Below are 23,003 nucleotides of genomic sequence, written 5' to 3'. Positions count from 1 at the left end.
CGATGCTCCCTGAACTCAACAAACGAGCAGCACAATGTGCACCCCTCCTCGGGGCACAGCAGACAATACACATGCTGACTCCAGCAGCTGGACTCTTTGGTTTTCTCTCCCAAACACGGAGGCAAGGGCCTACCTGCTGATTCCAGTGACAGGCACTGTGCATTCTGTAGAGTTTCCTCTTCTGGAAACTGTGAAGGGGCCTTGTTCGGGCAGATGTGCTCACATTAGTCACAGAGACAGGTCTGAGCCTTGTCCTGTCTCTTCTTCTTTTCTTGATGTGCTGGTGGTCAAGCAGCCAGCTGCCTGAAGAGGACACCTCTCTATTGTCTGAAGCTCTGCAGTTTCATGAATAATGAGGAGATGAAATACAAAATGTCAGATATGCTCCAAGCACAGGCCAAGATTTCACACACTGATTAACATTAGCTATCTAATTCTAAGAGCATTTTATAAGCACCACCAGGTTTCAGTATGCTGCTCCACACAATTGTGTATGTGCCTTGTTTGCTAGTCAATTAATTTCAGGTCAGGTCAGGAAAGGAAGTTTATCATTGCTCTTCACCTTTGTGCTAACAGAAACAAATGTCAAAATGAAGCTAAGCCATAGCATATATTGAGTTTTGTTTTTTACAAATTCAAGAACTCTCTAATATTTTTAACACATATGAGTTTCAAATTGCAATTAACATTTCCCTTCATAATGATGTTCCATTCAAGACAGCAGTCATGCTGATGTAAAGGAGACCCAGAGTTCTGTCCTAATACTTTCAAGACTTTCTGGTTTTGCTCAAGAACTGACACCTCAGTAAAGCTTTACAAACCAGTGATCATTCAGCACAGGGTTGCAACTTACTGTGAAGCATTTGTATCAAAATTAGCAACTCTACAACTTTTAGTGTAGAGAGTCAAAATCAAGTGCAAAGATGTGGCCAAAAGCAGTAGAAGGCCCTGCATGTATGTGTAGAACAACCTCACACCATTCTCACCAACCTACTGCCTGTCTGGTGACCAGAACAGGCAACACCACCAGGTAAGAATTTAAAACATTCTCCCATTTGGGTGGGAATGACTCAATGGGAAGAATGAACTTCCCTGTTATAGGCACTCCTTGATTTATATCAACATCTGCCTGAAAAGTTGAAGGCTTGCTGCAAAAAGCCCTCCTGTGTGCTTTTATTTTTCCAATACTGAAGACCTTGATCACAGCTCTGGACTGTCTGAGAAGTACAACCACCCAAGGTATTTTGGCCTTGGTTCATAACAGGCCATCTATCTGCACAAATGATTATTTTGTCCTATGACAAGTCACACTTTTATTAGTAACGTTGTGACACAATAGAACATGAAAATGAATTTATTACAAGGCCACTTATAAATTTTTTTTGACAGGTGGTATTCTTTTACCAGTACATTTTTATTAAATGAAAAGGCTTGCAATGGCAGTGTGATTAAACACCATCCCATGCTGTGTTGGAGTGGTAACAAGGCTTTACAGGCTTGGATTTGAGCTGTCTTCATGGCACAGCAATATAATCCAATAAGCAACACAGACACATGAAAACAACATGCTAATTAACAGAGGGATTGTACAAAGCATTTGGAGGAACATTCCAGGAAGTGCCAAGAAAAAGCCCAAAATACTGAGGCATGACATTCTTAATGTAAACACTGGATCTTTAAGGCTTGAGAAAGAAATACAAGGTTTACAGTCCATGGAAAAGATTTCTTAAAATACTCTCTCTGAATTCTCAGAAATATTTTCTAAGTCAGATGGTCCCAAGCTCAACTGGTGGATTTCCACATATCTCTCCTTTAAGTGAGAGACAACTTAGACAGATAAATTAGAACAAAAAGCTCCTCCAACTTCTGTGATTTCTGCCTTTGTTCTGGTGGTCTGCCAAGGCCCTTGGTAATTTCTCTGCAGTCTCTGCCATCTGCTGTGTTTACCCTCCTGTGCCTTGCAGCATTGCACCACTCCAGTTTCAGATGAAGAGATCTCACCTTCATGGCCTGGAGCTCCAGTACCTGGCAGTGGGGTTGTCCTGCCACTTGTGTAAAAGGTTTCCCAATGAAGCTTTGAGTTACCCATTTGGTTTGGACCTTAGTCTGAGTGTTTTTCAAAATGTGGTTCTACAGAAGAGCAAAATGAACCATGGCCAGATGTCAAAGTCATAAATTTGCTAGAATGCTCCTTTCAAAGCTCATAGGTTTGCCTTTCTTGCTCCTAACTTAATTCCAGATGCAAGCCTGCACAGTAAGCCATCAGACAGGTACTATTTGTCCTCAAGAATTAAATTTTTCCTTCCTCCCCCTTCATAAGAAAGTGGGTGAATGCTTTGGGCTAATCCTGGCACCTAGATTCAACTGAGCAAGGAGAAGAACACACAAAAAAGAAGGCACTAATGTAATTAGGCCTTGACAGATGGCAATTCAAGGTTACCCACATTCAGTCAAGCAGGAACTGTCCAAGCACCTCCACTTCCTCTCTGAACAGCCCATGTACCAACTGTCCTGCAACCCCCCAATTACCAACCCCAGAGCATCTCATGTTTAAACCTATTTAAAATGGAAAATTGTGGTTTTCACATCAACAGCCTGCAAGTAATTTCAAGAACTTACTTAAGTGAAAATGGCTATCATCGGGTTTCTTCCCCTCTCAAAAATAAAAGAATCCCCTTATTTTTTATTTGATTTTGATTTCTGCTTTCTGAAATATTGAATATAGTCAGAATGAACTCTAGAAAAAGCAAGGGGAGAAGCAGCTAAGAATTAGGTTAACTGCAGCAAGTTAATTATTAGCTAATAAGTTAATTGAATTAATTGAACACACAGCTACTATAACAACAAAATATCACCAAAAACCTGAAACACACTCAAAAAACCCTCTAGAAGTAGGAGGCAGTGAATTTCTCTGCAGGATTCTCATGATAACCACTCCATTTCACACATCTTAATGAACAATATTTATTAGCAGATTTCAAAACACTTCCTAAGCAGTAAAAAAATAAAATTAACTGTTTAACTCATGTTTAAGACAGCATCTAGAAAGCCCTAAAATCTCTCAGAGTCCCTTCCAACATCTACCTTGCCAAACTCCATTTTAGAGTTACAGCAGTGAGAAAATCTTCCAAGTCCTAACATTTTTCTTTGGACTTTTTTAGGTCATGAGTAGAAAACAACCAACCTTAGAGAGTGGTCCATGAGCAAGCAGTGTGTTACTCATGAAATGGAAAGACTAACTTTGGACAGTCACTAATAAATTAGAAGAGAATTGGCTTGAAGTTACAGCAGTAGAGTCTCTCATCATGAAGTTAACTTCATACACTCCTAAAAACATGTTTAAAAGCAGGAATTCTTCCTCATGTGTCTCATGAAAAAGATTCAAGACACAGCCTAAATTACTCTCTTCTTCCACATACCCATCTCTATTAGCAACTCCTATTTCAGGGTTATTTTTAGTCCACATCTGAGAGGAACCTTCTGATTTTCTCCTACATCATCTAGAAACAACTGACACACCAGGAGCAGGGATGTCACAAGCCAGGACCCCTTCATCCTTAAATTTAGGGCAGGATCACACAATCACTGTGGAACAGAAGGCAGCTAAAGGAGCTGCCCATCCAAGCTGCTCACTATAATCTCTTTGTGGGAGGCTCCAGCCTCTGCAGCAAAGCTGAAACAGACGGTGTGGCCAGCTCTTCTTGGAGCCAGGAGCCAGGGAATTATGTTCTGCTGCACACTCTGCCATAAACACCCCAGTTCTACTTGGAAACAGCTCCTTCATCCACCTGATCTTAATTAAGACCTGTGAATAACAGCATCCTCAAAAATCACATTACAAGTATCTCGGGAGAAATATCCAACACACTTAGACCTTTTGTTACTTTATTCAATTACCTTAATGTTGTTTTGAAACTAATACTTATTACAGCCTGTACTATACTTAAAATCTTTGAATAAAAGAGAGAATTACTCAGCAGTATGGACTAGCACTGAGCAACATTTTTCTAAAATACTAATTTCAGCCTAGAGTCATCCTGAAAGGAATGTCCATTGTCCATGTCCATCCAGAACAAAATACCTTGAATGGAAAATAGGATCTCCAAATTCCTGAAAATGTGGGTGGCAAAGATAAATTTGGCCTTTTATTGAAGACTGATCTGTTCAAATTAATGGAGTTACCACCCTGACAGTGACCCCTGCTGAGACAGGTGACATTGCTTATGTATTCTGCTAATCTAGCTTGTCAGTCTTCCAGAAATAAAGCTGCACTTGTTACAACAGAATGCATTAAGTTTCAAACAATCACAACAAATGTCTTCCTATATTCTTTCATGACTTCACAGATTCATCTTCCAAGTAATTAAATAGTTATAGTGACTATACATTTATGGTATCTTAAGGAACAACACAAAACCCTACTATTTCCAACCTCACAATTGAGACTTGGCTTCTCTTGAAGCCTGCAGAAGCAGCTCTTTTTTCCTTATTTAATATTGTAATGATTATTAGTTCCATATAGAAAACTTCACCAAAGTTATCCTACCTGAAGGAGATACCATTGACCAGCTGTCTGTGTCTACAGGTCTTGGATGAAAGAGATGAAGAAGCTGGAGACAGATTGAGTGGAGCAATTAGGCTGCTGATGATTTCACTTAGTTGTGCACTCTGGAAAAAAAAATTAAAATGAAAGGTACTTATCCAGACTCAACAGCTCAAAGGTCCTGGGTTTGTGTTTTCCTACTTGGGATTTCAGTCCTGTGCATCATGGAATAATTATATTTGGTTTCTTCCTGTGAATAACCATGGTGGCATGGTTTTCTTTCACAATTATTATGTTCAACCCTACCAAAACCCAAATAAAACCCAAATAAAACACCACCACAACCCTGAGCATTGTTTATACACTCGAAGTAGTACCCTGAGTACATCAGTGACCTCAGTATTGTAACCAAAGGACTTCAGAAGGAAAAAAGGAACCAGAACACTTTACAGCTGATATTACAACAGCTGCAGCCAGAGCTGCTCACTGGCCATTTGACAAGCATTGCAACAGGGGAAAAAGAAGGTCAACTGTCTTTTCACTGTACATTTTGTTCTCTCAAAGTATTTTTGTTCTTAAAAGAATCCTCTTCATTGCTTATTACATTTTGAGAAAGGTGTTTTTATAAAAGGAAGTGTAACTACTTGAGGACTACTGGAATGACTGACAGAATGGGGAAGATCTTTGGTATCCTCAAAAATAGCAACAGGAGGCAAACACCCTGCCACCCTGCTCTCCTGCAAAAAAACCTGACTTTCAAAACTGACCCAAAACAAATGAAACTAATGTAGCCAATTTGTTAAGACTAAGAATTACTCCTTCCAAAGCAATGAATTGTGGACTGACTCCAAAAACATTTCACAATGATTTTTTGTTTTAAATGTCAGACCTTAAAGGCTATTCTCACAGTAAATGTAGCTTGCTCAGAGGAAACTGGGTCCTGCACACTGAACAGAAATTAACTGTATCTGAAATGGCATACTCCTCTTTTTTAAAAAACCCAACCTTCTGCTTTACTTTGCTGGATTTTCATTCAGAACTAAGAATGTTTAAAACATGAATTGCTAGAGTTTATCTAGTAAGTTCTCCTTACATTTTGAATTCATATTTATGCAGAAGAGGAAGAATTTTTTTTGTTGCTTTATTACAACTCACATATTTTCTGTTAACATTTAGGTGATGTAGTCAGGTAAAAATTTCACATCAGAATAAAAAATTCAGGGATGAACACTAAAGCATAGAAATAGCAAGTCTATTATAAAAGAACTGGGCACAGCAAACAAAATGCCAGTAAAATTGTTACCAGATTGATTTAGAAATCACAGCAGAATTCATTCTGTAAGGAGTAGTCTCTACTGAATATAAGGGCATTAAAAAAATAGGCAGACTTTCAAGCACAAGGAAAAATGCACATGTAGCTATGAAAAGGACTTGAAAACAGCATAAATCAAAATTGCCAGCCTTAGTCACTTTTATTCTACATGACTTTTCTTTTGGTTCACAAGCAAAATTCCTTATTTTTAACAAAGGAATACTTTAACAGCAGACTGAGGAATTCTGTGGGAATATCTGTAGATGTTCTTCAGGCTGCAGCATCATTGCTCCTGACACTGGACAAGAAACTCAGACTTTCAGAGTTAAGAACAGAACTGGTAGTCAAAAAGGCAAACAAATCCCAAGGCTTTCAGTGGTGTAAACATGAAGAAATCCAACTTGTTATGTGAGATGTGTTAGCCTGCTTCCATCTTATTTTCAGATCATCAAAGTTCTTGCACCCCTTGGACCAAATTTGTGGCTACCTGGGGACCAGGAAACAGACCAGTATCCCTTGAATTGTCAAAAGTCTTACTGAAAAGTGTGTTTAATTCTCCAAGAGAGGGGCCATTCATCACATTCTAAAAATGCTCTTTGGGTTACCTTATGCAATTGCCTGCACTGAGCATATAAATTTCCTGTTCCATTGCTTCCTCACTCTGCCTGTGGTGGATAAGATTTATCAACCAGGAAGTGTTTTAAGAACAGGAAAGTATGACTATCAAATAAGAAAAATTGGCACAGAGATTCAGAAATAGACACTAGTACTTCATGCTATTACTTATACCCCCTTTAAAAAATGTGTGTATGGCCAGGAGTTTATGTAGAGCAGCAGAGCAACAAATTAATGCCCCACAGTGGCTCTGTTTTACACAAAGTGCATAAATTCATTCTGTACAACAAATTTCCAGTATCTCCTTCAGCAATGTGATCCTACCACATCCTTTATGTACTTTCAGGCAAAAGAAAACCTTGCTGGATTCCACATAGTATTTCCTGGAATCAACCATGGAAACAGCCATTTTGCACACTGCAAAGCCAAACTCTGCTCACAACTAAATCTCCACTGTACCCAGTAAACACCTGGAATTCCTCAGCTCCAACCCAGAGTCCCACAGGGTTTGAAAAGGCAGATGAACAATTGTATTCTGCTGGAGCTTTTTTTTTTTTTTTTAATTTCAAGTGTAATATATCTCTGCTGTCAGCTGTTCTCTTTCATCTCACATAAAGCTTTTCCTGAAACAACCTGTGGAAACTCTACACTGGCCTGACTATAAAGCAGGAGCAGGTTTGGGGATGGTTTTTAGAGGCTGTTCTGTGTCCCTTGGAGGGAAACAATGTGGTAACACAGACACGTCAGAAATAAAAGGTTAATTTGTAAACCTGCTGTACAGAGTAGTTATTTAAACCCTTCAATTAATCACCACCCAATCCCAGGACTGCAAAATATCTTTCTTTTTGGAAGTCATCACCATGGAACCTCCTTATTTCTAAAGTCAATAATTTGGCTTCACTGATGATGTGTGGAAACTCCACAACTTGTACAAGTTGTAAAGTTGGTATGACTTATTTCAGCACTGCTCCCCAAGGACATGCACAGCCCTGAAAACTCCTGAGTGTACTTTATCCTCTAACTTGCTGCATATGCATAAAAGAAATATGCATATGCATGAAACTGCATTATCAATTTTAGGAGCCTGTGTAGTTTTTCAGTCATGTAGTTCTAATGTGGTGTTTGTAACCTGGATTCAATTTTTTGTTTGTTTCAGCCTCAAGGTTGGTGGGGCCTCTTCTTATCTCTCTTTAGTTTGGATGTCTGCACTCTTTTTTAAGTAGTTTTGAACATCTTTTGTTCTCTCTGTAAACCTTCTTGTGAGTTCACAAGTTAAAGACTAAACAAGCAGATTCCAGCTGAATCTAAAATTGCTTTCTATTCCCAGTTAAATTTCCAACCCCCTGCTGGAACTGCCAAGTGGGTTTTGTTTTACTTTACCTGTTTTTCTATGTTTCGTAAAAGCAGAGTGGGACTGCTGGGTGACATTTCAAAGTCATGCTCTGGCAGAGAATCCTGGCTCTCAATGGCAGCTTGGCAATTCCCTGTGGCGTTTAATAAAGCTTCTTGCTCTGTCAATTGGATCTGCTTCTTCAAAATGTCTTTTGGAAATGGGAATTCTTCTAAGACCACCATCCCCTAGACAACAGCAATTGAACACGGTTGGTTGACAACAGATTAAGGCTCCTAAATAATTTTTAAGGGGCAGTCAAACCTGGCACATTCCTCTTAAATCCTCTTGATGATTTTCAAGCACTTACAAAGATTTTAAATACACTTCACGTCTAAAATATGGAAATAATAGGCATTTAAAAAAAAAATTGCATCAATTATGCTACTCCTTGTAACAGCAATCACTCCAGTGTTATACCACGGCTTAAACATCTGTGCCAAAATTCAAATCAGAAATTCATACTTATTAGAATGTTATACGATCATTTGCCTGCTGATTTAAGAGGAGGTTTTTCTCTAAAATATGATCACCCTTTGATTTGAACTTGGTTTTAGTCTTTGCAGCCAATAAACTCTGCTGGAGACATTTTAAAGTGCTCTATTTCTATTATTCCTATCCACATTCTATGCAAAACATCAAGGCTGTTATTTTTATGTAGCAGAAATTACATAATTCTAAACAAAAGCTTTTTAAAATTTAATAACTGATTTTTTTTAAGGTGAACATTTTTAGTGTTTCATAATTAAAAGTAACTATCCTAAATTGCTTTCAAGATTACTTTTCAAGACCATTTCCACAAACGTGGTCTCAGGTGTGGTGTACCATCTAAAGCACCACCTAGTAAGATAAATATAACTTTAGATGGTAGGGAAATAACAGTTTCATAAATGGAACTAGAAAAATAATACCCCTATTGTGTTTTCCACATGACAGACTAGAAAAATGGAAGTCTCTAGTATAATCCTAGGTAATGTATCAGTTGGTTTAAAAAGATAAAATGTTAAACAAAATAAAAGCAAAAATAGCCTTGTGACAGTCAAACCCAGTCCTCAAACAATCCCTTGGTTTGTCATTATCTTGAGCAAATAAATTTAATACCAGAAACAGCTATCAAACCTCTCCAGGCTTTTTTCAAAGAGAAAGAGAAAGAACTCATTTGCTTTTAAAGTGCTAACTGTAACTCAGATATCAAGCAGATATTAAAAGAATGGGATCGTTATAATTCTGCCTCAAATTTGTCTTTCTAATGAGAATATTCCACTCAACCAAAGGACAAGGAGAATGCTATGATGTGAACACAAGGAAGCCACATTGCTATTTCTTTAACCAAGAAACACTTCACCTAGGTGGTGGCTGTGGAAAACTAAGGATCCTGGAGCTTCAGCAACACCTTTACTGCCTCAGCAGCAACTGGCCTTAAAACATAAAAATGAGTCTCCAAGAGACTTCAAAGAGGAGACTAGGAGAAAAAGTGAAATTGTTTTGCTCTCACTAACTTCTTCCATTGTTTGAATTATAAGTTCAAAGCTGAGAATAAAGATGTTCTCTAAAAAGAAACAAAGGTGCTTGAAAACTTGGTTAATGCCTAAAAAAGGCACAAAGATTCTGAATGTCCATCAAGTCAGTGCTAATTTTCCACACAGATCATCACCTGCACTTTTCCATTTACAGCAGATGGACACAAATCCAGACCAGCACCATGCTATCAGCAGTACATGCAAGGAAATTCAAGTAGAGAACTCATTTTTGTGTGCCACAACAGGATGACAAGCTACTTCAACAGCTTTAAACTCCTTCAGAACTTAGAATCTTTAGGTCTTTTTAGTAAAAGGGCCATAGGTCATGACCACAGAGAGTCTAAAAGGTCTATAACCAGAATTCTGGGGTCAGAGGAACAGGAAGACACATACTAAAGGTGCTGAAAAGAGGGACACACACACACACACACACACACATATGCTTCCAATGGAATTTTATTTTTTTGCAGTTTTAGAAACTTGTTTACCAAGCATGGAAAGAGGAAAGCAGATAAGGAAGAGGGAAATTGATAGAGTATATAGAACAGGAGAGATGGAATAGGCACAGAAGAAAAGAGGAAGAGTAAAGAATCAGAAGATTAATACAGGCTGTATTACAAGAAATGGGTTATAATCAGTAGGTTTTGGCAATGACTGCCTTTCTCCCCAGATGGAATTGTTTTGTTTTGCAGATATGGATTTTTTTTTAAATGTAAGGACTCTCAAAGACCCAGAGGGACTACTGCTGTGTCTGTAGAGATGGAGAAGACACACTGTAGTAGGCCTGGAAACAGCCCACAAGTTACTCATGTCCCTTCCTACTGCATTATGGTGCTCAAGGAGAGGCCTTTTGCTTGAAATCATTGTTCCCTGGCTATGAATCACATTTTTTTTCCACTCAAAGCACATAAAAAACACTCTGAAACCATTAAACAGCATACAAATTCTAATGATATTGTGTAATTCCTTGCAGCCACTAAATGAAAACAAAGAGCTCTTCTATCAGCCCACATGTCCTTGTGTAGCTGCTGCACTGGGGTACTATAAACATGTACACAAAAAAAAATCCCATCTGAAGAAAATAGGTGCTTGCTTCACTATGGGACACAGTGCCAAACACCAAATACCACAGCTGGTAAAATGGACATGCAGTTTCAGAAAGGAATGTCACTAAAAATCTCCACCAGGAAGATGCCTTGGCTCCAAACTAACATACCACCTAAAGAGAATGTGGGAGTAAAATCATGTTTTTCCTCTTATTTCTCTGATATTTATTTCTCAATCTCCTGCAGCTCATGTGACCTATGGCATCATAAAGGCTGACAGCTTTTGGGTGTAAGACTGTGCATGTATCTGGTGTTTAGGACAACACCAAACCACGGGCATTCTCACCCTTCACCAAAATATAAAATCTCCTTACACAGACCCTTAAACAAAGGCTCTTCATTTCTTTGTAAAGAAAAACCTGACCAGGGACAAGCTGGATATGAAAGGAAGGGCTCTGAGGGCAAAAAGGAGAAGCTGGAATAATTCTTCTTTATTTGTTCAGAGGGAAATGCTCTCTGAGGTGATTTTTCTCTTCTTTTAAACTCCCTCTAAGTCTCATGTTCCACTACATAAACTCTGAAGCATCTTCTTGCTCCTCTCAACTGTGCTTATGTGACTCCAACACACACCAGAGAACCCACATGGGGCTCAGTGATGGAGATTCAAAGAGCCCTGCCCTAAAACCCCTCATTATCACACCACCTCACACAGGTTTGGCTTCTTTTATGTCAGAATGACCTGAGGAACCCATTACATTGATAGCTAGATTAGTAATGGTTTAGGAATGTCACTTTCCCACTGACCAGGCAGCTCAATTTACAAAAACTAGTACATGAATTAGACACACTGGAATTTTAGTAATTATTAATCTTTGACCTGTTCAAAGTGCTGTACAAACATTAACCATCTAATCCTCAGAATAAACATGCACTGCAAGTAACAAAAATCCCACCCTGAAAGCCCACAGCACAAAAACAAATAACTGACCATCCCACCTGAAAAGGCAATCTTGCCTCTCCTGCAGAGGGAAAAACCAGTGATAAATTCAGTACTGTGTGCTGGGCCCTGAAAGCCACTACCAAAATCACTACACAGATACCAAGGTAAGAGCTCCCAAATCACAGTCCTACACTGGTGCCATGTTTTAGCTCCTGATGTCTCTCCCATTAAACTCTGCAGGTGGCAGCCTGCAGAGACACAAGAAGCCTAGGGCAAAAAAAAAAAAAAAGAACAGCAACAAGGAACCAAATACATAAATATTACAAGAAACACTGTCAAAAGATGATTTGAAAAGCCCATTTATGAGCTTACAGACAATACCTTGGTGGCACGTATTTGCCTGTGAAGGTCAGTTAGTTGTTGGATTTTGTATTCTAGTTCTGAAATCTGGGCTTGAAGCCATGTCCAACGGCTGCCAATTCTAGCTCTGTCTGCAAGCCACTTCCATTCAGAAATATAGCTGCTGTGAAGACAAAATGCTGGTTAGTCCAAAAATAAAGATAACCACATTTGCACAAGAACATTTTTGACAGCTGCTCTGCCTCATGTTGCAAGCATCTCAGTTGCTTTCAGGAGATATCTGATTATACCCATCCAGTTTCACATCAGCTTATTTCTGTAGCAACAGAACTTGCCCAAACCAGTACAGTCCATGCTCACTGGCTATTCCCACACTAAGCTGGTTTTTTGTTCTGGATTATAAAACTCAAGAGCTGGATAAACTACCAAACTATATCAGTTAAGGCTGATTGCAGATGTGTAAAGAATTCCAGTAACCCCACCAGCAAGAATCCAAACTCTTACACCATACTTCCTCCCACAAATATAGTTTGCTAACAACTGGAATCTAATAAAACATCATGCAGCAATGACCAGCTAGATATCAGGTCACTGCCCAAAAATCCCAACTAGGTAGTTTAAATTTCTTTTACTCGAGCTGTTTTATAAATATCTGTGTCAGTTTTAGTTTAGTCAGATCACTCTTACTACTGTTTAGGATAGATGCTTTTTGCAATACAAAAAAATATGCCTCCTGGTGCTTGACATTGTGATCACCTTAATTTTATTATGCTAAATTCATCAGTGCTATCAGCAAACATTACTCAAGCTCCACATTAAACAAATGAATGAGGAAACCACACATGCAACAAACAAGCTTAATATTCAGTAAGTTTAAGCAACACAGACAGACAATGCAGTATTTTAGTATGGAACTTCCACTACTATCCTACCATTAACTGAGTTCATTTATTCACAGAAAGCAACTGGTGGTTTTTTCCCTAGTGAAGCTGTCAAGTAGTTTGCCACAGCTGACTTAAAAAACTGTAAAAACAAAAATCAAACTGTAGAAAAGAAGTGCTTTTCCTCAAGTGATTGTGGCAATGAAGAGCACTGAGTATCACAACAAACACAAGAAATAGCAGATGCCAAATGAACTGGCATAGGAACATAATACAAGTGTAATTATCTTAATTATCTCATGCAGAATTTTGTGTCAAGTATCTCAAAAACAAAGAAAGATAATACAGCAGAAGATGCTAGACATGTCCTGGCATGAGTAGGGAATCATCAAATTTGAGAATTCTAACATTTTCTAGGCTAATATTATAAAACATAATATAACTCAAAATTTCAGAACCTTAAGTCTAGTTTAGGTATCATAAAGAGTAAGGATAGACACAGTCTCTGGTAGGTCACCTCTAAAATACACAATCTTCTCCCTTTTTAACATAAATTATCCTCCCACATAATTTATCACCAGTTTAAACTCTCTCATACACAGAAAGAATGAACATATGAAATTATGTGACAGAAACATCTTATTTAAATTCAAACTACGAGGAAGAAATCTGGATTACTATCAAAAAGAAACTCCAAGAACTCTGTAAATATATATGATAATAAATTACTTGCATTTTACATATTCTACTAGTAATTTTCTCCTAGAAAAAAATGGCATATGAAGTCATCTTGTGAAAATCTATTTCTCTGACCTCTTTTTATTTATCTTCCCATTATTACCAGCAAAGAGTAAAAACTCCCAACTGGTTATGCTTTAACCAGCTCTTCCTGACAAGAACTTCTCTGGGATTGACAGTTTTTGCATGCTTGTGCTCCTACAAGTCATAAAATACACTTTGCTGGGAAAGGGAGGCAATCTGAATTCCAAGTTTTTAATTAAATGTGTTCACACAAGCACGGTGGCTGGAAGAGTTAAGACTTGTCTCAGGACCCTGGTCTGGCAAAAAGCTATTCCTAAGAAAGAGCTGCTTAATGACTCTATAAAAATCCCTTAGTTAATAATTTTAACCAAAAAAAGTTAAAGAGGAATAAAGAGGATAAGGGAGAAAAGCTCAACTGGAGTATTGAGGGGTTTATTTCTGCTCCTTTCTCAAAAGGCAATTGAGGAAGTGAACAATGAAATCCCACAAACCAGGACATGGTAAAAAGAAAGCTGAGGTGAAAGGAAATAAAATCACACCAACAGATTCACCTCCCAAACTAGATCCAAGAGCCTGGGGACAAAGGAGAGCTACTCTCAAACAGACTGAGGAGGAGAGGGAAGGAAGTGAGAAGAAAAGCAAGGTGTCCTGTACCCAGCTGGGAAACGAGAAGCAGAATGGAAGGGCCAGAACTGGCCTTATGTCACCTACACTGCATGAAATCAGTGTGGCATAAGGGAATCCACAACCAATATCAAAGCTCAGCTGACAGCAGAAGCAATGTTAAATGTTGGAACCTCTGGATGTTACTGTCTTACACATAAACAGGAATCCTCTGCAAAGCTACATCACAAGTTATTTTTCAAAAATGGCTGTATTTCTTTTTCCACTTAGACACAGTATTTAATCCTGAATTAATTGCATTCACTAGTAAACACATTAAGTACATTTTTGCTTCATTCCAAAGCACTATGCAAGTATTTCCTAAGGCTTTAAATTCTGTATGATAATTTAAATAACAGCACTTAATTACACTGTGCAATCATGTCCTTAGGCCCCTCTAAGGGAAGGTTCCCACCAAACTAAGCACAAACATTCCATGCTCAGGCCAAAGGAAGCAATTTTAGCTTCTCTGTCTCTCCAGGCTGCCCCATGCCCAAAGACATGGGCAGCTACACAGTGACATGGATTAGAGAGCTGCTCCTGGTTAGTTTTAATTTTAGGGGCAGCATGACTGAAGCAAGTTTAAGTTTAGATCTCTTCCCCAGTTTTGATGCATTGCACACAGGGTAAGTGACAGAAGCACTGCTGAACTCTGTTCCCATCCCTGTCACTCTTATTTGTTTGATCTTGTATTATTTTTAACCATCTTCTCCTCTAAGCCTATTTCTCTACAAATCTTTTAGTAAAGCTATTTCTGCAACAAAAAAACCCAAACCAACCCTGAAACAAATCCCAAACCTGGGTAAATCTCTTCCTGCTAGACAGTAAAGGTTAACATTCACTCAGTAAAGGAAATTGTTTCTAGGTGGCTTCAGAGAATTCATTAACTCTGCAAACCCAGCAAAGAAAAAAAAAAAAACACCAAAAAACCAAGCACAGTTACAAAAATAACCAGGCCTGTCACTGGAGGAGGAAGTCAGAAGCAGGTGCTAAAGTAGAAGCTCCTGCTCTTGTTTTCTGCTGGGAATGAGACAAGAAAAAAGATCTTACTGTCTGTCCCACTTCCTGTGTGCTCCCTTTGCAAAGTATCTTCACTTGGTTTCTGTGCTTTTGACTCTAAGATCATACATCCTCAACAGGAATTCCAAAATCTTTGTTCTGCTAGCAACTCAGTATAAATCATGTTACACTGGTAAAGTTTCTCATGTTCAGTACTGTAGTGCAGAGGAACATTAAATTTGCATATAAATTTACTGCTCTGGCAATGACTCCAAATCTGCAGATGACCTCCTACATTCATCCAGGACTATTAGAATTGGAAGAGAACAGCAATACTGATTTTGTATCAATAAAACATCTCATTTAAATTGCCCTAAGAAAACATTGCTGGAATTGCATCAGGGGCAACTTGTTTGCATGCAAAATACCTGCCTGCATTTCTCTTTTGGTTGGACTACAAGTCAATCCTGCACAACTTACAAGAGAAGGAAAGAAAAAAAATACAGCAGAACAAACAAGGCACAACGAGCACAAACACAAATGCAAACAAAGTATGATCAGAAATACAGCTGGGAGCAGACATTCAGGCTGTACTAGGGCATCCCAAAGTATGGAGAAGAGTTCAGCTGGGGATCATCACCAACAGCAGAGGCAGTGTAAGTATTTCATGCTACTTGCTACCTTTGGTCAACGTGGAGAAATTCAACACATCCATTTCTCTTCTCTCTGCAGACACTGACAGTAAATAAGACATTACCTACAAAGACTAGATTATATAAAATATTCAAATTAGGTGAATTTAGAGATGCTTGTATTTTAGATAACCTTATCTAGATTTCAGTCATGAGCTAAAAGTGTGTGCCCACTCCCAGCCAAAACCTCCAACACTTGTAATAGCTGAACAAATATGTCCAACTATTAAATGACCCGTAAATGCTTTCTCAAGGACTAATTCTTCCAGAACACCTACATAATGTTTGTTTTCAGAATGAACTAACTTCTGTTGCTGTTGAAGCATTAATTCCCCTGGATCACTTAACTGTTAAACCCCTAAGAACCACATAACTCAAAAAACCAGTGTATGCTGTTTTATGAATGCAATCTCTTCTATGCATTCCTGAGTACAAAAAAGATTAAAAGCAAACTGTAACGATTTGGGCTGACCAACAGGATTATGGCTGATCAACTCACACAAAAAACCACTATTTACTGTGGCAGTTCACTGTCAGCCTTTGCTCAGACTATCCAGGAGCAGCGTGCTGCTGTTTTGGAATAACCAACACCAAACCAAGCTATTCACTCCCCACTCCTACTCCAAAAAATCAATCAAGGGAATTTCTCTGGTGCTCCAAATTAGCTAGAAATCTCTGTGAAGATCTGCAGCTGGGTCACTCTTCTGGATCCAACCAGGCTGCTACCTCCTATGGTGTTTAACAGGAATTTTGACCTGGCAGACATTTTCCTCTGAAACACCACACAGCTTCCCAAAACATGGGTTATAGTTCTGCCTATCATCTACAGACATCAGCAACTGCTTATTACAATTACAATTTCTGGCATGCATGCCTGGTTCCACCACCTCTGACACACTGAGGCCATTCAATATTTTCAGAATTGCATCCAATAATGCATGTGGATACCAACACATAACCCACATCTTATCTTCCCAGACAAAAAAACCTGCACCCAGCTGAGAACTTCTGCTATGCCATCAGACCTGAGGAATTTATGCAGTAACACCTGAAATTATCAACCATAGCTGTGATTTTTCTCTTGAAGAGAAAATTTATGGGGGAAAAAAATTAGGTAGCAAGGAATTAAGTAGTAATGGAATCAAATTTTTCATCTTCCACAAAATGAAAAGGGACAGTAGGGAGGATAGAAGAAGAAAATCAATATTCAGGGAAAAAAGGCTGCAGGAGAAAACTGAAAATATGAAAAGAGAAAGTCTCTGTGCCTAGATACCCTAGAAAGGGAGAGATTTCAGAAGAATTTCACTGGTGCACTATATATGTTCCCTGTGTGATAGGGAAATCACATCTTCCAAACTGATGAGATGCCACGGACAGAATTTGCCTGCTACAGGGTTCCTGCAAAGGATCACACTACTGCTGCTGGTTTATATTAGACACTGAACTGGTATACTTGCACTGAATTGTTAACTCAATTTGGGGACAGAATAAATTAAAAATTCAGCTTCTTAGAGGATCTGCTAGAGTGCTGAATCTTTCCAGTGGCTGGCTTCACAAGCTGGTAGGTGCTCTTCACCTCCAGCTCTGTTTACGTAATTCTTTAGAGCTGAGTTAATTATAAAAGGCCAAATGGGTTAGTGAAGGTGGAGTCAGCCAGAATATTAACTGCCCAGAAAGAAAAACCTTCAAAAGGTAAACAACCAGCAGCACTTCCTCTTAATAAAATAATAAAAAACCCCAACATGCTGTAATTTGAGTGTCTGCCAATGGCTTTTGTTAAAAATATTTTAATATTAATTTTTAAGGTTCTGCTGTCTGCTCCAGCACACCACCACGCTGTACATCAGTTCAATGTGAAGCAGAGAAGCAGGTAGTGCTAAAATGCAGAGAAAGAAACTTCAAGAACAGCAGGGCTGCCTAGAAACGAGCTTCTTTTCTTGCCTTTGAAATGGCACATCAATAGATCAACAACAAAACACCAGGAACACAGGCCTAGAAATTCTCTAAGTATTACACAACTGCCCTTCAAAAAGAAACCAAGTAGTGCTACATCTGTAGGCCATGCTCAACATAAAATAAGGCAGAACTTACAAAATACACCCCTTTAAAGATCTGTGCAAATGGAACATTATGACAGCACACAGGCAGCATATCAATGCTGCCCAGCCACTGAAGTTTACTCCAAAATTTGTATATATATTCTTACAAGGAAAAGATGGGTATGGTATTCATGTAAGCTCCAACTCCATCTTATAAACTGGTGTATATATATATATATATAATCAGATTCCAATGTAAATCTGTAAGAACCATATTCTTTTTGAGACATTTTGGACAACTAACAGTTGAACCTGGAAGGCTCATGAAAAAATCACTAAAAATCAGCAGCAGGCTTTTGGTAGTGGAGGGGTTCCAGCCCTGCAGAGCAGTACAGGAGGGGCTGTGCTAGGTGGGGAAATCCAGGACAGAGAAATCAGGTGAGACACAGCAGGAGCAGCAGCAAAGGCACCACCACACACTGATTGATGTCCATGTACCCCACATTCAGCAAGGACTGGGGAACATAATGAATGTATGTTTGAGTAGTTTGGTATTTGGGTGTTTTGTAGGAGCCTGGGATTGAATTTCACTGAGTTTTTCTGCTGCTCAGTCTACCCCATGGGCTGGGAAGAAAGGGAGTTTATATTACATATATTCAAACATGGACCTTCAGGTTTATTTGTTTTTCCAACAGCAGAATCAGTAACTAGAAATTTGCTAACTGAAAATTGAACTGATTTAAATTCCCCAACAGAAAACTTCTTTTAAGTCACAAGAGCTAGGCAAAGTGTGTGGATGAAAATAAAATAATTTACAGCTGTTTCAGTAAAAAAAGAGCACAGGTCAATATATTTAAATCCAACATCTAACATCACATTCCTAACCCATATTTAGCAGTATGAATGAAACCCTGTTACAGGAGAGCATTCCTATTTTGGGAAGTCTTTATGCACACTTTTTACTTCATGTGAAAAGGAAAGCACTTAAATTATTTCCTGTATCAGGGGCCCATGTATGCTGATTTTCAAAGGCACTGGGTGTATCCCTTTGAAGTAGATTCTCACTAAATCAGTTAGCTATAAACCAAAATAACACTGCCCTTGCTTTACAAGAAGTTATAAAGACAGTTCATTGTTGTTTATAAGCAAGTATTTTAATTAAAACAAACACATTTCTCAGCTTAGTGAAAGAAAAAAGCTAGCCATAAAACACTGATTAATCAGCACTTGACATCAAGCACCAAATCATTCCTCCCTCCAATTTAATTAAGCATACAAGGTTATATATGCATACACATGTGCCTGGTTATTAGATCTGCCATTCTCCTACACTATCTTGACTGTGTATTAAAAAGTTATTAAGAAGAGTAATGCCAAGTTTTAATTTCATATAAATTCAACACCCATCTAACTTAAAAGATTTGAGATTCCCAGCTCCAAGTTTCCCTTGCAGGTTAAAACCTGTCAAACCTTCTGCCTTTCACTAAAACCTTTCAGTCTGCCTTCAGCAGCTGCAAAAATATTAATGTAATTACAGGTTAAAATCAGGATCCCCACTCACAGGAGCATTACTCTGGTGTTGTGAGAACAAAGTCCTGCTCAACAACAAGTTTTTATTGCTGCAGTGAGAGCTTGAAGGCAAAACAGTAAATGCATGTGGGACCCTGAAGAAGTTATTAATTCATCTTATGGAAACCCAAGCAAGTGAGGTAAATATATTCTGAGATAATATATGTATCCTGAGAGTTAAAACAGAAGGTAATGTAAAGCTATCTTTTCTTTCATTCTCCTCCCACATCCCAGTGATAGGAGCCAAGAATTGAGAAAATGGAATTCTTGAAAAAGCAACATATAAAACATTCTTAAACCATCATATTATTTGCACCAGTGAATTTATACTTATTCAAAAGCCCTTATATTAATCTTTGATGCAAATAAGACATTTCCTGGACTTATAAACTAAAAGGTGTCAAAACCAGGAAACAAGTGGGGTTTGTGCCTAAGAGCAGCCTTTTGTCCTGGCAGACTCGCTTCCTCCCCTTCCCAAACTCATAATTCAGTTCTCATATCAGGCATGAAGTGAAATTACAGCTCAGTGTGGAAAATTAGGACCTGACCTTGCAAAAACAAACAGCCTCCCTTTGTAACGTGGCTCCAAGACCTGCAATAAACCCAGTCCCTTAAGCAGTGCCATGTATAGCCAGGCCTGCAGAACTGCACTGATGGTGCTCAGTTAGCCACAAGAAAAAATGCTAGGAAAAATGGAAAATAATCTAGAACAAACAGATTAGATCTGGAGATACCAGTCATAATGTTTTCTTCCTTCCTGTCCTTTCTCTGCTTAATGCTCCCCTCCCCATCACATGTTTGTACTAAAAGCAGATTTCCCATCTTCTCTTTCCAACTAGCAATCTAAAGGGGAAAAAAATAAAGGAGAAAAAAAAAAAGAGAAAGATTTACTATCTCTTCACATTCATTATGAAAGTTTCCAGGCACAACAAATCCTGTGGGCATGGAAAAATGTAACAGTGCCTCTTCGTCAGGCTTGAGGTTGCTGGAGGATAATCAGTAAAACATGTCTTTCAAAATCAGAGGGAAAGGCATGAAAACATTTCAGAGGGAAAATCCCACCAAACGATGCAAAAGGATTGTATTTGGATAGGGAAAGGAGAACTGGGAAAACAAGGCACAGGATTTGTCATGAGTACAAAGAGCTACTTATTTTGCAGAAAAATCTACTGCAAGCAGGTTTTCTGTCTAATTGATTAGATGCATGTACTACTGTTTGATGGAGTGAGCAGCTGTTTCTTCAAAGAACCACAGTGATGTAGATTTGATTCTGGAAGATCACACATGTAGTATACATAGAAGAAAAACTCTGCACTCTGCAACTCTAAAGGTTTCCCAAATGACTACCTGAGCTTCAGAGGTCTTTGTGGTACATTGTATTTCCTGCTACACCAAGAATAGACACAAAACACTTCAATAAGAATGAGGAGTTGGCCTAGCAGGATACACACTGCCAGAGTGGAGCTGTGTTGTTGAAAAACCTTTGAGCTCCCATCATCATCCAATTCACCTTGTTTGAAATCTATGACTATTTCAATGTATAGTCTTTCATCTTCATGAACCACAAAGATCAACAAGTTTCAAGTAAATTCAGCTGGTGAAATGTTGCCTGTGTTGCAAATCAAGTGTTAGCTATGAATCCCTGAAGGAATTACTCATGGTCAGCTTTGTGCTGCCTTCCTTGAGTTCTCTGTCTGCTGTGGTTCCTAACACCTAACAGTGAGCCAGAGAGCAGCACCTAAAAGCTGCCTTTGAGAAACTACAGAAAAGGACTACCACATCCCCTGAGAGAATTTCCTATGCCCAAAGGATGGAATGTCCTAAAATACACTGAAAATTACTGCTGGAAATGTGGTGCTATGGAAACTGACAGGCTGAAGACATTCATGAGCTGACAGTAGCAGCAAAATGACAAAGGTCCAGAGGACAGCCAATTGTTTTTTCATATTTCTTTTTAGTAGATCTCAAAAGAATAATATATGTTTTGATTAAACTCTTGAAATGAGATGAGCCTTTCCAATTACTCTAGGAGCCACAGAAGTTTGTTAAGTACTGTGAATTGCCTTCACCAGCAAACCAAGGATCTCTCTTGTCTTGAGGACAGAATCCATGTAATGCAGAAACAATGGCTTAAATATCTTACAACAGCTATTTGCAACTGAACAACAAAGGTATTGAAATAGATGGATAAAGACAATCTTACTTGAGCCACAAAGCACTGAGATACAGCTCAGAAGAGCTTATGTCAATACTCATTGGGAAAAACTCTTTTCAGGATAATGAGAATGAACAGGTTCAAAAGGCTAAAAATAACTCCAGGTTTGTTATGTAGCATGAAGAGCTGGAGCTGGAATCAACTTCTCCCTCCTGATGGGAAACAGACTGTTCTTAGGTAGACATGGTAACTGCAGGTTCCTCCCTGCCTTGCACTCTGGATTGATACCTCCTCCCCCCACAAAAAGCATGAGAAACACCGCAGTCACAACAGTGATCAGTCACCAGTGTGATTATACCCTCAAGTTAAATGCAATCAGTACACTGAGATATGGGCAGAACCAAAACATTCTTTCCATTCATCACTACATTGTTTGAGCCTTATAGTAACTACAGTTAAATATTATGAAGATTATCACTGAAGAATTTAGAGTAAAAGCCCTCACTATGAAAAATAAAAATTTCCATACAGGTGAGGAAATGAGTATTGTCTCACCTCCATGATCCCATTGCTTCTGGAAAGCACTTTTAGCCAATTCCCAAGGACAGAAAGGCAATTCAAAGCACATAAATCCCCTCAGCAGAAATAAAAATTGATATTTGTTTCTTTTGTCCAGATGAAAGGCAACCCAGAAGGCCTTAAAGTGGCAAGGAAACAAACTGAACTGGTGAATAAGTGATTTACCTTTGTTACCTCCAATAAAAAGGGCAGTGTGTTAGCCACAAAAGCAAATCTCAGGAAGGTTGGAGAGACGAAGAAAAACATTCTGAGCTGAAGATAATGATAATTTCAAATAAGAGACAGCCTGTCCTCACTGCATGTTAATTCAAGCATTTCCTCAGCCTAGGCACACAGACAAGACTTTTGCTTAAATCAGGGAGTACTTTTAACTCTGAGCTTGCTGGCCCAGCAGCACACCTCAAACACCAGTGATTCCTTCCCTGCCAATGCAGCAAGGCTGCTGCTGCTGAACAACTCAGCAGCAGGAACACAAAGAAAGGCAGAATAAACAACCCAAAATAAAGGGCACACTGAGTCAGACTACAGATCATCTTACCCAGTTCTCCTCCTCCCAGCAATAGCTGAGATAACAATGTTACACCAGAGCAGGCACCGAGGGAGCAGTGCTTCTCCTGAACATTCCCCCAGCTCCCAGCAAGAGCAACTCGGGGATTTCCTGAGCCAAAGGTGATGAGTTTGCACTTAATAATCCTCCGTGGATTTTTTCATCAGTGCAACAAATAAACTGAGTAAGCCTTAAGTGGAAAGATAACTGCCAAAAGCCACAAGAAGGAGTAAAGGTAAAGGACTGGCAGGGAGAGTTACAAATTCAAGTGTTGCTGGCAGGAAGAAAAAAGGAAACCATCACACAAAACTTTGGTCCAAGTTCTACATTATCCACTACTGTTCAAGAATCAAGAATTTCTCAAGAGTTTTCTTCTCCAGTTCATGTAATT

General features: G+C 38.8%; 1 protein-coding gene across 7 annotated transcripts in view; it reads right to left on the bottom strand.

Moving 5' to 3' along the window:
• KANSL1L (KAT8 regulatory NSL complex subunit 1 like) overlaps positions 1–23,003 on the bottom strand; it is a 53,226-nt gene that overhangs the window by 21,325 nt on the left and 8,898 nt on the right. For 5 of the 7 annotated variants that reach the window (XR_009489489.1, XM_059868298.1, XM_059868300.1 and 2 more), the window contains exons 3-6: positions 11,748–11,889; positions 7,851–8,048; positions 4,547–4,668; positions 134–335 (exon numbers count right to left, since the gene is read on the bottom strand). Coding sequence is in view for 6 of the 7 variants with exons in the window: in XM_059868298.1 (XP_059724281.1) it covers positions 134–335; positions 4,547–4,668; positions 7,851–8,048; positions 11,748–11,889 (664 nt within the window). In the remaining variant the exon portion in view is untranslated. The remainder of the gene's footprint in view (positions 1–133; positions 336–4,546; positions 4,669–7,850; positions 8,049–11,747; positions 11,890–23,003) is intronic. The other 2 variants (XM_059868299.1, XM_059868303.1) reach the window with 2 other exon arrangements.

The sequence above is a fragment of the Haemorhous mexicanus genome, chromosome 26 (genome assembly GCF_027477595.1).
Source record: "Haemorhous mexicanus isolate bHaeMex1 chromosome 26, bHaeMex1.pri, whole genome shotgun sequence".
Taxonomy (NCBI): domain Eukaryota; kingdom Metazoa; phylum Chordata; class Aves; order Passeriformes; family Fringillidae; genus Haemorhous; species Haemorhous mexicanus.
Note: the sequence above shows the minus strand (reverse complement) of the source record. Positions and strands in the feature narration are given on the sequence as shown.